The sequence below is a fragment of the Propithecus coquereli genome, unplaced genomic scaffold (assembly GCF_000956105.1).
Source record: "Propithecus coquereli isolate 6110/MARCELLA unplaced genomic scaffold, Pcoq_1.0 Scaffold165, whole genome shotgun sequence".
Classification (NCBI taxonomy): domain Eukaryota; kingdom Metazoa; phylum Chordata; class Mammalia; order Primates; family Indriidae; genus Propithecus; species Propithecus coquereli.
Window position 1 is genome coordinate 322,231 of NW_012141080.1, and position 14,623 is coordinate 336,853.

At 41.7% G+C, this 14,623-nt stretch overlaps 1 protein-coding gene across 1 annotated transcript in view; it reads left to right on the plus strand.

The window, feature by feature from the left end:
- The window catches only part of HYDIN (HYDIN, axonemal central pair apparatus protein), a 299,281-nt gene that overhangs the window by 97,286 nt on the left and 187,372 nt on the right, over positions 1 to 14,623 (plus strand). Inside the window, exons 11-15 of the mRNA XM_012641507.1 lie at positions 3,455 to 3,690; positions 5,816 to 5,916; positions 8,409 to 8,544; positions 10,930 to 11,094; positions 12,598 to 12,750. Of these exons, the coding sequence (XP_012496961.1) occupies positions 3,455 to 3,690; positions 5,816 to 5,916; positions 8,409 to 8,544; positions 10,930 to 11,094; positions 12,598 to 12,750 (791 nt within the window). The remainder of the gene's footprint in view (positions 1 to 3,454; positions 3,691 to 5,815; positions 5,917 to 8,408; positions 8,545 to 10,929; positions 11,095 to 12,597; positions 12,751 to 14,623) is intronic.

A 14,623-nucleotide genomic window follows, 5' to 3' on the forward strand; every position in this document is an offset into this window, starting at 1 on the left:
GATGTATAGCATGCAAATATTGTCTCCCATTCTGTAGGTTGTCTATTTGTTCTAATAAATCAAATCCTACTTGATCAAAACAAATTGATAACTTTAATAGCAGCACTGTAATAACTGGGGACTTCAACACCCCTCTGACAGAAGAGGACAGATTATCCAAACAGAAAATAAACAAACAATGGACTTAAACAGAACTCTAGAATGAATGGACCTAACTAACATTTACAGAACATTTGACCCAATAGCCATGAAAGGTGCATCTGAAAAAGAAGAAGAAGTAAACACAGAAGGAAAATGTTTTTCTTTTTTTTATAAGAATTTTTTTATTTCAAACATTACAAAAGTGATCCATGTAACCAAAAACATTTATACCCCCTCAATATTTTGAAATAAAAATAAAGAAAGGGAGAGATTCTGGGGGCAGGTTTTCAGGAAGATTTCTTAAATTTATAGATGAGTTGGTTCTTGACAATATTTATTAATAGTTGTCCTCATGAAGCAAGTTTGACTCAGATTAACGAAAGACTTGTAATCACATGGATCTTCCGGCTATTACTTCAGAAGGTGAATAGTCCATGGGTTCCAGAGGGAGCTAACCTGATCTGATAGCTATCAGAACTAAGGGTAAAATTGGGGGGGGGGAACCAAGGGCAACACACGTAACCTAAACATCTGTACCCCATAATATGCTGAAATAAAAAAAAAATTCTTCATCAAGGAATTCCAAGAGCCTCAGAGAGCTTGGCCAATTCACGATCAATAATACTGTTTTTATACTGTACATTTCCCAGAGTTTGTGGATTGTGAATTTTTGATCAAAGGGTTGACACATCATAAGATTCTTTATAACTCTTCCAGTGTAAGGTGATATTCCCCAGGTAGGAAAGTTATCGTCTACGGTTTCTAAGTTCTTAGTCGCAGTTAATGTCTTTCTGTATAGGAAGGCTCAAACCCATCTAAAGAGTTTGCAGACAGTTATAAGCACATATTCTGAACTTTGCGATTTGGGCACAATCCATCTGTATTCTGGAGACCCACGTCCCACTTGCACAGTTTTCCTGGAGTATGATAGTAGGATGTGAGGCAGGAGCCAGCCGTGTCCCAGCTACAGAGGAGAAATTTCCTCATTGGTTCTTATTTAGAGATTTTCTTATCTCTTCTATGGTGGACCTGTGGTAAAACATGTTTGTCAAAGACCTTCTCAGATTTGGGATCATAGTTGGCACGCCAGAGACCGCTGGAGTGGACAGAGGATCCCAATTCTAGGCCACATTTATTTTCTAAAGCTGAAGCTGAATTTTATATGTCCAGAATGAATTGTATATATGTGCTAATTGATCTCCCATATTCTGAATTATTTCTATGAAAAAAAACAACAAAAAAGTCACTTGATTTACATAATGATCTGCCAACACATTTATCTTTGTTTTGTGGGGATTTTTATTTTACTGGAAAAATTAGGAATCCATTTTCTAAAATATCCCATGGATCCCAAAAAGTCTCCCGATAATGATTTAAGTTTTGGGCGTATGTGTTGCTGAATCAATTTAACACCCTCTTTAGATAGGGTCAGTTCTTTAGTAAAGAGGTTATATTCCAAATAATGTACCATATTTTTAAAGATTTGTGATTTTCCCTTTGCAGACTTACGATCTTCAGCTGCTAGTTTCTTCAAGCAGTCTTCTTAGGGGCTTTTTAGGTCAGATGAAAAATATGAATATTGAAGGAGAATTGAACCTCTTGAGAATGTTGTCTTTTAAATCACTATTTAAGTGCTGGGAGAAGTATGAGGTGCCTCTGGGAGTCCTTGAGACATTCTGTCCCATCATGTTAATTATCTGAAGAAAAGGAAAATAAATATTGTCTTTTAATCTACTAGATGCTAAAAGAAGGGAATAAAGAGGTCTAAAACTGTAAAATACTTACATTCAGGTGGAACTATAGATAGAATAGTATTAGGATTGGGTACAACCAGAAACCTAGGAATAACATTCTTGTTAATGACCATTCAGTCTTTAACAAACCAGTATCCCCTTTCTTTAGGCTTCTTGACGAGCATCGTGCAGTATTACAGGTACTATACAAGGAATTATTCTAAGTAGGAGGTTATAATTGGCTTTATTCTATGAAAAACTACTGGCTTCAGGGAAGTAGTCTGGTCAATGATTTGGAAGACCCATCTGAATCTTTATAGGACCCCCTTTCCATAATACACTTTACATTCATAGAACATTTAACTCATGACTGGTCAGGTAAAATAAAGGTAAGACATCTACAGGTTCGAGAGTCATTATTGGGCAAGTTCAGAAATGTCACTTGTAATTACATGATTATGAAACTGACTTTCTAGCAGTTCCTCTGGAATTTCCAAGAATAACCCTTCGTGTGCACTTAATCTGACCATTCTTTTTCCATAAAAGATCTCTTCCAAGTATGTTGGCAGATGTGGTATCACAAAGGAGACATGAATGTGTTTCCTTCAGTGGCCCTAACGTGTAGACAAAGGATGAGATATAAGTAGATGGGTTGAAAATACCTACTGCGGTAACAGTCATTACTCTAAGAGACTGATTTTATTTTATTGCGGTAGCGTTCAAGGTAGAAGAGTAGCATTTGTGTCTAATAGAAGTATGCATTTTTGTTCTCCTATGGTTATGGATAATTCTTCTTGTTCTGAAAATGGTAGCAGATCCAATGGCCACCTAGGGGATCCAATATCAGAGCTCAGTTTATTTTCTGCCAGCCAAGGAAGAGCCACATCTCTTAAGAAAGGAGCACGAGTCTCACCGAACTGAACATAGGAGGGCTGGGTATGACAGGACAAAGCAGCTTTGGCTAAAGGAGGAAAAGGCAGTTGTTAAGTCTCTGGCTGGCTTGAAAGTAGGTTGCCAAGTCTCTCTTGGGAGAGGCTATTATTCAATATTGTGTCATCAACGCTGAGAGCAGAATCCTCAGACAACCCTAGAACAAATTCTATCATGTCTTGACAGGCTCTGGGTCCCTCAGTGGGTAAAACCATGCAGGTTTCTCCTTCCACACATTGGCAAATAAAAAGAGCAAGCATGCTTCCATGTAAAAAAATGTATTTTTATGCAAAAAATAAATGCAAAAAATACTTCTGCAAGACTGTTCAGCAAACTAATAATAGAGATGGCGTCTTAGGAGGGGCCTGGATGATGACCAAGAGGTTTGTTTTGTATCTGCTGTTTAGCCTGCTACATAGTAAATGCATAATAAATATTCATTGGATGAATGCATAAGTGGATGAATGAGTGAATGAAAATGTATTTATCGATTGTGAGACTGAAAACAATATTTAGGGCAAGTTGGAGTTAAGTAGTGATGAATTGCACAGACGATTTATTCAAGAAGTTTGGCAATTTCTAGGGGAGGTTGAAGCTCAAGAAAGGCTATTGGGGAGCTTTCATTTCTCACCTCGTATTTTGTTTTCTAGGGTTTCCTCATACTTTGATATGTTCCCTCAATAATACTTCTTTGGTCCCCATGACCTTCAAACTGCGTGTCCCTGGGGATGGCCTTGGCCGTAAAAGCATTTCAAGTTGTGAGCATTATTCAGGCGACAAAAGACTATCTTGGACCAAGGAAGAAATACTTGCAATAAAACCAAAAGAGTTCACCATCACTCCTGACTGTGGCACCATTCGCTCCCAGGGATTTGCTGCTATCAGGGTAAGGTGCACAGCCTCTGGCACACACAGCCACGCAGCTGAACCTCCAGCTAGCCATTGGGACCCCATGATAGAGTTTGCTCTGTGATGTCCAATGTCAGCGGGAGGGAGTGCCTGTCAGTTCACATGGAAAAGTGAGCCTATAAGGAAATGAACTGCTGCAGCAAAAGAAACCAGACACAAATACATTGGTCAAAGAAACCGGAACTGCTCCAGTGGCTTTACATTACTCTAGATGCATTTCCTTCAACAGAAGAGTCAGTTCTAGGTATTGATAATGAAACCACTGCTCTATACAGACAGAACACCCATTGGTACTAATATAAACAGATTCAAGAACTCACTGATACTTAGGTTCTTCTTTCCTTCAGACTCAGATCCTTTATACCAACAAATAGTGACATTTATGCCAAAGATGATATCCAGTTTGTTCAGATGTTCACATGAATCTGGGCTTCATGGGAAATTGTGGATGTGATGTTACTAACAGTGCTTTATATTGAGGTCCGCAGGGTGTAGTGAGAAGGCTGCTTTTTCACCCTTCCGTGTTTTGTCTGAAATCAGGGCAGTGCAATGCCTTTGTTATGGCCTTACGGTGCCACCAGCTAAATTATTTCACGGTTAGCTGAGAAAGGTTCTAGCTGTCTTCCCTCATTTTTGCTTCTCCCAACAGTTAAGTCTAGCAGTATTGAAGGTTACTAAATTGAAACGATTTTTTCACTTTCTGGGAAAGGAAAAAGACTTCTTAGCTAAGGTGGGCAATTTTCTCTTTAGTCATTATGTCATTGAATATTTAATCTAGCTGTCATTTTATCCCCCAAATGTGTTGTAAATGCCTCATAATATCTCACCTCAAATCCACTCATCCTAAATCATGTCTAGGAGCTTTTGGCTCCTCCATGGGCCTCTCCACAGGTCTAATGAGGTTTGATAACATGTGTCATTATAACCTCTCAGGATTGCTAACTGGAACCTTCCTTGGGAGCAGTGCTGCTGCAATGGATTTCTTTCTTTTTTATTTAGCAGTGCTCAGCCTACATGTTACCTGTCTTTCCTTTGATTTTGTTGTCCCTCCCAGATAGCATGGGAAGACTTTAGAAGACAGAGCATCTCTCTAGCAGCCTTCTGCCAGGACCACTTGTGCTTCTTTCTTCTAGCCACATCCCGATACATCCATTACAGGCACAGAAGGATTCTCTGTTTCTGTCCAAATCTGAAGTTTTCTTTCCGAATCAGTAACTTCATTTTCAATTTATATTTGAAAAAGTTTTCTCCAAGCTTCAATTTTCTCTCCTGATCTACACTTCAGCCAAGTCTGTGTGGACTCAAATTTGCATTCAGTGATTCCCTCTGCAACCAAAAAAATTTTAATTAGTACCTGATACATAATTTATAGAGAGAAAAGCCTTAACCCATGCCAGAAGCTGTTTTCTAGACATACAAGTATCTCTTCCAGTACAAATCATTTTAAAGGAATTAAAATTTATAACAAAGATTTCAAAAGCCTAAATGTAAAGTTTCATAGCAGCAAATAAAAACCAGGTAAACTGTTCTGACTGGATATTATCCTCAAATAGACCTTTCTTTGGAGCTTCCTATTTTCTGCTCTAATAAAGAATGAGCAAGGGGACAAGACTTTGGTAAAACAGACTAATTGATTTCTTGTGCCATTTTCTGGAACTGACATGGTTCTTTTCGTTTATTTTGCCGTAAGAGAAATTTCACTATAGTGTTTGATTAGTATGTTGAATTTCCATAATTCATATGGGCCAGAGGTGCCGGGAATGATTTAAATTGCAATAATTAAAGTTGGTTTGATATTGTTCCTCCTTCATGGTCCTTTTTTCCCCTCATGCAGGTATGTAGCTTCTTTGATAAAACCTCCTCACAAATGAGCAAACCCATTGTACTAAAAGCCATTTGCTTTCTACCCTGGCCTTTGAAAACACCCGGCATGCCCTGACCCCACAATGTAACTCGTTCCACTAAAAATGGAGAACGCCATACATACACCCGCAAAGCACTTAGAAATTATGCTGAGCAGGTCCTCCTCCAGCTGTTCTCTCCCCTGTGTAGAGAGAGCGCTAGCCTTTTAGAAGAGCAACTTGTCACCTTTTTCTTTCCAGGTGACGTTATGCTCCAACACCGTGCAGAAATATGAGCTGGCACTGGTGGTGGACGTGGAGGGCGTCGGAGAAGAAGTGCTGGCGCTCTTAATTACAGCAAGGTAGCGCTCGCCTCTCTCCTTTCCAGAGCTCCCCAGACCAGCCCATAAGGGGCTGCCTCCCAGAGGCAGCTCACCTGCCAGCCAGGGCACGGTGCATTCCTTCTGCCTTCCTGGGAAGAGAAGTTGAGTCTGATATTCAAATGACAAAGCTTTAAAACAGCAAATGTATCTAAAGCACCTTTGGTGGAGAAAAGGAGGATTGTGTGTGTGTTTTGCAGAGAACAGTGCAGAGAACCCTGAGAATAGGAGTCGTGCTCTTGAGTGGGTCTGACTTTCAAAGTCTGTAACCGAAAGGTTTTAGCAGGAAGAGGTGAAGAGGTACTGGGTTTTATTTTTATTTTTATCTTTCAATATACTACTCCAGAGTTATGCAGCAGGAAGGTGCTGCTCTCAGTCCTGTAGTGGAACACCCATTTAGCCAAGAGGTCCCTGGTCCAGGACACTGTTGCTGTGACTTGAGCTGCAGGCTATGAGTGGCTGCCCGAATGAGACTCCTCTCTAACAACACAAAGTCCTCAGAACCATCACCAGCTCTCTGTTTAGAGAGGCAGCCATGGGCTCTGGGATCAGGTTAAAATCCTGGCTCAGCCATTTGTTGACTGTGTCTCCTTGCCCAAGCTACAGTCGTTCTGAGGGTGGTGATGAGGAATGATCCTAAATAAAATCAGGGGCCACGTTCTTCCCAAGGCAAACAGTGTCCACATCTGGGGCTTTAAAGTGTTTGTATTAAACGGTTATGTATAGGAAATAGAGAAAATGAGTTAGTAAAACTGATAATACTAATGTGTCAATCTCTACAATTGAGGTCTCTCACGAATCTTGGGAAGATATACCTTAAAGAAGGGACGGATGTGCTGGTTGGTTGGGAGATAGTAACTGGCACCATTTCATGTGTCTTGGGCTTGGATGAAGACAAATAACAGCACTAAAAGAACTTTCACTAAGATTTCCTCTATCCACAGGGAACCCATTAAATTGCCTTAACCTACTTAGTATGCCTTCAAGACCTAATGTTTTTGTTTCTTTGTTTAAAAACAGCACAATCTCTTTCAGCTGATCCTTTGTATACCCGAGTTTGCCTTGTAGTCTAGTCTTGCATTTTTTTTCTGTTCAGGCTCATTCTGATACTTTCTAGCCCTGTTACCCTACAACTATCAATAGGAAATCTGGAATTTAAAAGAAAAGTCTAAAGAGGCTCTGAGTTTCCTACTAATGTATACTCTGTAACCCAAGTCAAATGTTATAAACTCTCTCAGTCACAGTATTATTTCAGACTGTAAAGGGTGAGCTTTAAGAAAGTCATTGGGTCAACTGACAACTTCATTCTAGCTAAAAATGAACATTCATCTCATGCTAAATCACAAACTCTGGGGTTAAAGAAAGGCTCTTTCATGTCATGATCTTTGATGTAATGTGTAGGAACTGCTCACTCTCAACAAAAGAGTTGCTTTTAGAACTGCACCCTCAAGGAACTCTCTCCAGAGAGCCAGTAGTGACAGCTTGCTGGGCCTCCACCCCGGGTTCACTACCTCTCGCTGAGCACTTAACCTGGCACTGGGCTATGCCCTTCATTCACATTAGCTCCTGGATTTCCCACAATGCCCTCAGAAGAGTTCATAATGCCAATGTCGATCCCTAGAATTACCTTCATTTTACCTGTGAGAGAAATGGGACTCTGAGACAGAAAACAAATTGCCCAAGGTAACACAGGTTGTACTTAGTAAGGTCAGTATTTGAACCTGGCTCTGCTAATTCAAAAGCCAGCACTCTTCACCATGGCACTGTATTGCCACGACGACATAGGGCACATTAGACACTGAGGGTTACAGACACCAAATGAAAGCCAGGTCACCTAATAACAGGCCAGCTGCAAACACAGGGCTTCAACTCCTCCGTTCCCTGCACACAACTTTCCTCCCTCTCCCCCCCGGCTCCACCCCCTGCATATCTCCATACTGAGAACCACCATCACAGTGCCAGTTCTGGGCCCAGCAGCTGCCTGAGCCTGCTAATCCAAGCAGCTGTTCTGCATAGGAATTAGAATTATTACCATTATTTAGATGATGTGAGCTATTGCTAGTCCTTGGGGGACTTTCCGACTGGTCCAAAGTGTCACAGCTAGTTAGGACCCCATGCTGGTGGCATTGGCCCTGTCTGACATGGAAACGGATCACTACCCACTACCCTAAGGAATTTGCACCACGAGGACTCCTTGCCAAAGGAAGCCAACTCTGCAAAAACAATGCAAATATGAGTCATTACCCACCAAAGACAGCAGTTTGAAGAGTTCTGCTTCTAGTCCTTTTTTGATTAAAAAGTGGTGACTAGGGGCCAAGAGGGATGACAGGAGAGAAGATTTGAAAATGACTAATGTAGTTATTAGAGAAAAACTACTACGTGACAGTGACAAATGTATTTAACTTGGAACTCTGTGTTCTGTGTATGTAAACAAGCTCTCTGTTTTGAATTGTTTAATGGGCTCCTTCGAGCAGGTGTGTTGTACCGACCCTACGCTTGGTTAATACAGAGGTGGACTTTGGGCACTGCTTCCTAAAGTACCCGTATGAGAAAACGGTCCAGCTTGTCAATGAAGATAACCTACCCGGATGCTTTGAGGTTCTGCTTCAGGTGAGTTACTTTACCTTTCTTTGGTATTAATTCTTCTTCCATTGCATTTTCTTGATGAGAAAGAGAAATCCTTCCAAATAGCCATATTCCTGAACACATGACCTTATGTAATTCTGATTTTTAACCCCCGGATAGTCTGAGGATGGGACTATAAAGTCACAGCTGGATTGCCATCTGCATGAGTGAGCAGCTGCAGGTGTAAACAGTTGTTAATTCCCCAGGGAAACTGCCCTCGATAAAGAAGGGAAAGTGTCAATTAAGCAAACATGCAGAATTGCACCTGCAAATAATTGCCTGTGAATTAACCATGCATGGAAAATGAGCTGGGAGTTTTCATTATGTCCATGGCTGTGACTTGAATGGCATCAGTGAAATATAGTAATGCAATATTTATAAGTGAGTTTGTTAGACCAGAAGGCTAGAGATAATACAGGAATGAGAAGGGAGGAATTGCTTCTTAATGTTTTATGAAATGTATTTCTTCACATGCCACTACACCCAGCTAGGTAGGAGACAAAGCAGTTAAATACATATGGATAAACAATTCAGAAAGATCTGTATAGACTAGAGCAATGGAAGGCTACTAATGAGATGCAGTTTACCAAGAATGCATTTGAGTTTAAACCCAAGTTATATAAGTACAGTACTCTAATAAAAATTCATGCAAAAAAATCAAATGGGGGTTTTGTTTGGCTACAAGTTCAATATTAGTTAAAAACAGCAATATGGGGGCCAGAGACGCAATGTGGGTGTAGGCTGCATCAGAGAAATACAGTGTTCAGGTAAAAGAAGGAGATAGTCACCAGTCAGAACATAGCCAGAATTTCGTCTTCAGATCTCGTCATTGTATTTTTTTAAAATGGAAACTTGAAAATAAAATGCATCATGTTCAGAGTAACCAAAATGGCAGTCCATGACATCTACAAATCCAAGTCATATGAGGAACCAATTCAAGTGTTTAATCTGGAGCAGAGTAGACGTAGCTAGGGTAAGAGAGCTACCTTTCACTAGTCACAGGGTTGTCACGTAAAAGAAAAAATTAGAACTATTCTGTGGGCTTCTCTGAGACAGGACCAGGAGCCAGGGGTGGGAGTGACAGGAGACAAAGTCTAGCGCCCAGACACTCAACAGCAGGACAGACCAATGCTGCCCAGCACATGATCATCTCACACACTCACAGCAGAGCCTACGTTTGGGGTCAGAGGAAGAAGTTTCCACACAACAGGGCTGGGAAGAGGGTGAAACACTTGACTTGGGCACAAAATTTAAGGGGAAGGCAAACAGTAATCAAGATATTTAATATTTTCATGCCATATTCTAAAAAATGAAAATTAATTCCAAAAATGACCCATAATGAGCAAAATATCAAAACTTCGGTAAAGGTAGGATCAGCATGACTAATTTCTCCTTTTGCCTGAGACTCTAGAAGGGCTTGACGAAACACTGCTGCGCAGGGAGGCTGAGTTAGAGTGGGGCGCGTTAGGCCGGACCCGATGCAGAAAGACTATGGGGTCAAACCTGCATGCTCCGTCTTTCTCCTGAGGAACCGAGGCTCTGAGAAGCGTTTCCCAGAATTTCTCAATGGGATTTTTAAATTTTTATTTGTTATTGTTGCACAAAAGCTAATAATGTGCTTCAGAACAGGGTTCTGAGAAACACCCATTGGTAAACACTGGTCAGCATTGATTGATTCATTCATTCATTCCCTCATTTAACAAAACATGTACTGAGTGGGCCAGAAAGTGGGCTTGTCGAGAGGAGTTACCCAGGCACTGCCCCAAGAAATTGACAGCCATGGAGAAGAGGGACACGTAGATGGTTACAGTGCTGTCCAGTGCATGCCGTGGAAAAGGACTTCACAGGATGCTCCCTGGGGACAGAGGAAAAGCCCCCACCCTAGAGCACTAGGGGCACTGGAGTGGGGGAATCTAGGAAGAGTGTGCCAGGTAGGCTGACAGGAACGGGCATTCTAGGAAGAGGCACCACAGCGCAAAGGGCGGGAGGCAGGAAGCAGCATCGTGTGTGCGGGAGGTTATCAGTGGCCTCTGTTGATGGAGCACAAAGGGACGAGGTGGTGGGGAGTGACACTTGCGAGTGTGGAGGGCCAGGTTAGGGAATCTGGCAGTGGAAAGCTGAACTAATTCATGTTGTGGATGATTTCTGTTAGGCACTTTGGATTTTCGGCCTTATGCATACTCTACTTAACCAAACTTCCTTTCGGCTGAATTGGGGTGCTCATCCCCAGCTACTTGCTTGAGCCATAAGACATTTCTAAAGGACCTCCGTGGACTCAGGACAACACATATGTCAAAATAAATTACTATGATATTCGTTCCACACTGCGCCGTGGGCACGCTCATCCCTCCGGCTTGTCTCTCCCTCCAGGTGTCTGAGGATGCACCTGCTGTGCTGTTCTCCAGCCCCGTCTCCTTCGGGGTCATCCCCCCCAAGGGCACCGTGCACATACCGCTAGCCCTGGAGACCCAGGTCACTGGGGAGCACAGGTCCACCATGCTCATCTCGACCTTCGGGAGCTGGGACCCCCCTCTGGTGAGAGCCAATTTTCAGAGCTGCGCTCGAAATTGCTGTACCTCTTGTCAATCATGCTGAGTTTCCTCGCGTAAGGTCCACGCCGTATTCACATACGCTCCAGTTGTTTGGAGTCCCAGAGCTTTACATTTTCACCATGCAGTGGTAAGATCCTAGTGCTGTTACCTTGGGGAATCCATTTGCAGATACATCTAAAAGAAGTGGTATTTTATAGCAATTGTTCTTAAACCTAACAGTATCAGAAGGTTCTCTCTCTCTTTCTCTCTCTCTCCCTCTCTCTCTCACACACACACACACACACACACACACAAACACACACAAACACACACACACACACACACAACATACATGCCTTACCCCTCTCCAGACCTTTTAAATCAGAATCTCTGAGGGAAAGGGGCCAGCACATCTGTATGTTGAGCAAGCTCCTCCGTTGTTCCTGCTGCAAAGCTGGGTTTGGGTATCACTAGTTTGTCACATGCGGGCTGTGAGATCGGTTTCCTTCACTGCTCACGTGGTCTTTTCCTGTATCTTAACTCAGCTCATAGGCCAAATTAACCTATTGAAGCTGTTAAGAGAAATAGTCTCTCTCCACGCATGGTAGAGGGAGACGTGGAAAACTTACCACCGCTTGGGCTGAATTGAAAGATAAATCTTGGATCTTAAAGGAGGTTGCCCAACAGGCTGTGTATGCCTAGACATTTGGTTTACTTGGGAGCTCGGTGATGTCAGCTTACATTTGTTTGAAGTGACTCTGATTGCTTAGAAAGTATAGAAAACTAGGATTTTTCTTTTATCTCTTCCATATCAGATGCCATAGGTTTGCCACCCGACTTATAAAGCAGCACCACGAAAGCAGGCCAATCCCCAAAAGTGCCACGAGTCCAGGTCACCTACTAGGGTGCCCCACCCCCTGCACAGAGGCAGCCCATGAGAGGGTAGCTTGCTGAACAGACAGCACTTTATGAAAGAAAAGGACCCACCTTCCTTGGGCAGACACCCCCAGGGCTTGGCCAACGGCACAGGGAGAGGGGAGCAGAGCAAAGTGGATTTCAATCCGCATCCTACACAACTGCGTACAGTGGCCCTGCCCTGCCTGCCATGCCTCTTGTAAAGCGACAGAATTGGGACTCAAACCCAGACACAGCTGACTCTGAGTGCTGGCCCTTAACCCCATACTAAGTGTTCTTGAGGCTAGAGTGCTGCGGGGGATGTGGGGGCCCAAGATTCTGGTTTCCCTTCAGTGCACGGCTCTGTGCTGACCTGGGGAAGCAGACCATCCTCCTTGGGGAGGATTCCCAGCCTAGATTCACAGCCCTGACCCAGCATGGCCATCTGTTCCCCTGTGACCAGAGCACTGGGGGGAAGGGATGTCTTCTCATAGGCACCATTTTATGCCCCTACTCTTTATTATAGGGGTGGCTAGAAGCTTCTGTTTTAACTGATTTTAAAGACTAGCCATTTCCATCTGTTCCTATGTTCTTTCTCTCATGTGGAACTCAGGTATGTCACTTAAAGAGCTTCGGACAAGGCCCAGTTATCCACGTACATCCCCCTCAAGTTGATTTTGGCACTATCTATGTCCTGAAAGACTCTTCCAGGATTCTCAACCTATCTAACCAGTCCTTCATTCCCGCAGTATTTCGGGCACGCATGGTAAGTCATGGGACATCATGGGATGAAGACACAGCTTTGGCTTATAGGCACCTGCACTGTTTTTGTAACATGTCTTTGAAAATGATCACCAGAAGGAGAGATTTGCAAGGTTAAACCATGTTAAACCATGTCATTCCCATCCCCAATTCCTCTTTATTATAATACTTTTGTTAATTAAGAACTGTAATGTGCCTGTCTTTTGGTAAATAAGCAAATACATTTAATAGAATCCCAGATCAAAAAGACTCTTCAGAGGTTGACAAGTTCTCCTACTGAACTGTACCTAGGCCCAGCCCAGCTCTCAAAAAAACACTTTCTACGTGTCTGTGTAACTAGAAGTGTTCCTTTAATTTGAATCTTTTTGGCTACAAATATGTTAGTATGTTTATTCTATTTTTATTCTCCCTTCCTTCCAGGAGTATTTTAAGGTAGTTTGTAAGGATGTATGAAATGCAAGATAGCATTCACCAAAAAGGAAAAAGAAAACAGCAAAGCAAAGATAGATATAAAATGGTTTTAGAAATGAGTCTGTCTCATATCTGTGTACAATTGACCCTTAAACAACATAGGGATTGGGGCACAGACCCCCCTACAGTAAAAAATCCACATATAAATTTTGACTTCCCAAAAACTTAACTACTCATAGCCTCCTGTTGACAAAGCCCTACCAATAACATAAACAGTTGATTAACACATATTTTGTCTGTTATATGTGTTGTATACTGTATTCTTACAATAGAGTAAGATAGAGGAAAGAAAATGTTATTAAGAAAATCACAAGGAAGAGAAAACATATTTACTGTTCATTAAGTGGAAGTGGATCTTCCTAAAGGTCTTCATCCTCATCATCTTCACGTAGAGTAGGCTGAGGAGGAGGAGGAGGAAGAGGAAGGTTGGTCTTGCTGTCTCAAGGGTGGCAGAGGCAGAAGAAAATTTGCATGTAAGTGGACCCGTGTTGTTTAAGAGTCAACTGTAGTTCATAATGACATTTAGATCTACTAGTCTTCTATAAACTACTTTTTTATTTTTTGTACTAGAATAGAGAAAATACAGTGAGTAGTTTATTATGCAGAATTTAGGAATTCCTAATCAATAATTGAAAGTATTCTTGATTTGAGAAATCATTTTCTAATTTTAAATATAAAATTTTAAATTTTAAATTTTAGCCCTCTGACTATCCCCAAATTTTTGGCATTTGAATGAGAACCAACATTTAGTTTCAGCATTTGTCAGGTATTTCTGAAGAATCAAATATTATTTATTTTATAAAAATCACTAGCAAAAGGAATAGGATTATAATTTTCTGCTGACTTGTGACAGCTCACCAGAGACATTGGCCCCAATTAGCAGCAGTTTATCATTATCAGTATTCATTTTTGTTATCATTTATCCTTACTCCTTAGGAAGGCAGCCACTTTCATAGTCACTGTTCTTTTTAACATGAGGTTCTGACACAACCCCAATCTTGCTGTCGCACCTTGTGAATCTTATGTAAAGAACATTGTTTAATAATGTTTAAAGAAAAATCCTAGGACAACTAAAAACTGTATAGAAAAAATTAGCTGAGCATGGTGGTGCATGCCTGTAGTCCCAGCTACTCGGGAGGCTGAGGCAGTAGGATCGTTTGAGCCCAGGAGTTTGAGGTTGCTGTGAGCTAGGCTGATGCCACGGCACTATAGCCTGGGCAACAGAGTGAGACTCTGTCTCAAAAAAAAAAAAAAAAAAAATCCTATAGAAAAGACATTTTCACTGGCCTTTATCCAATTGGTTAATGGATATGTTTGCCTAGACATTTGGTTTACTTGGGAGCTCAGTGATGTCAGCTTACATTTGTTTGAAGTGACTCTGATTGCTTAGAAAGTATAGAAAACTA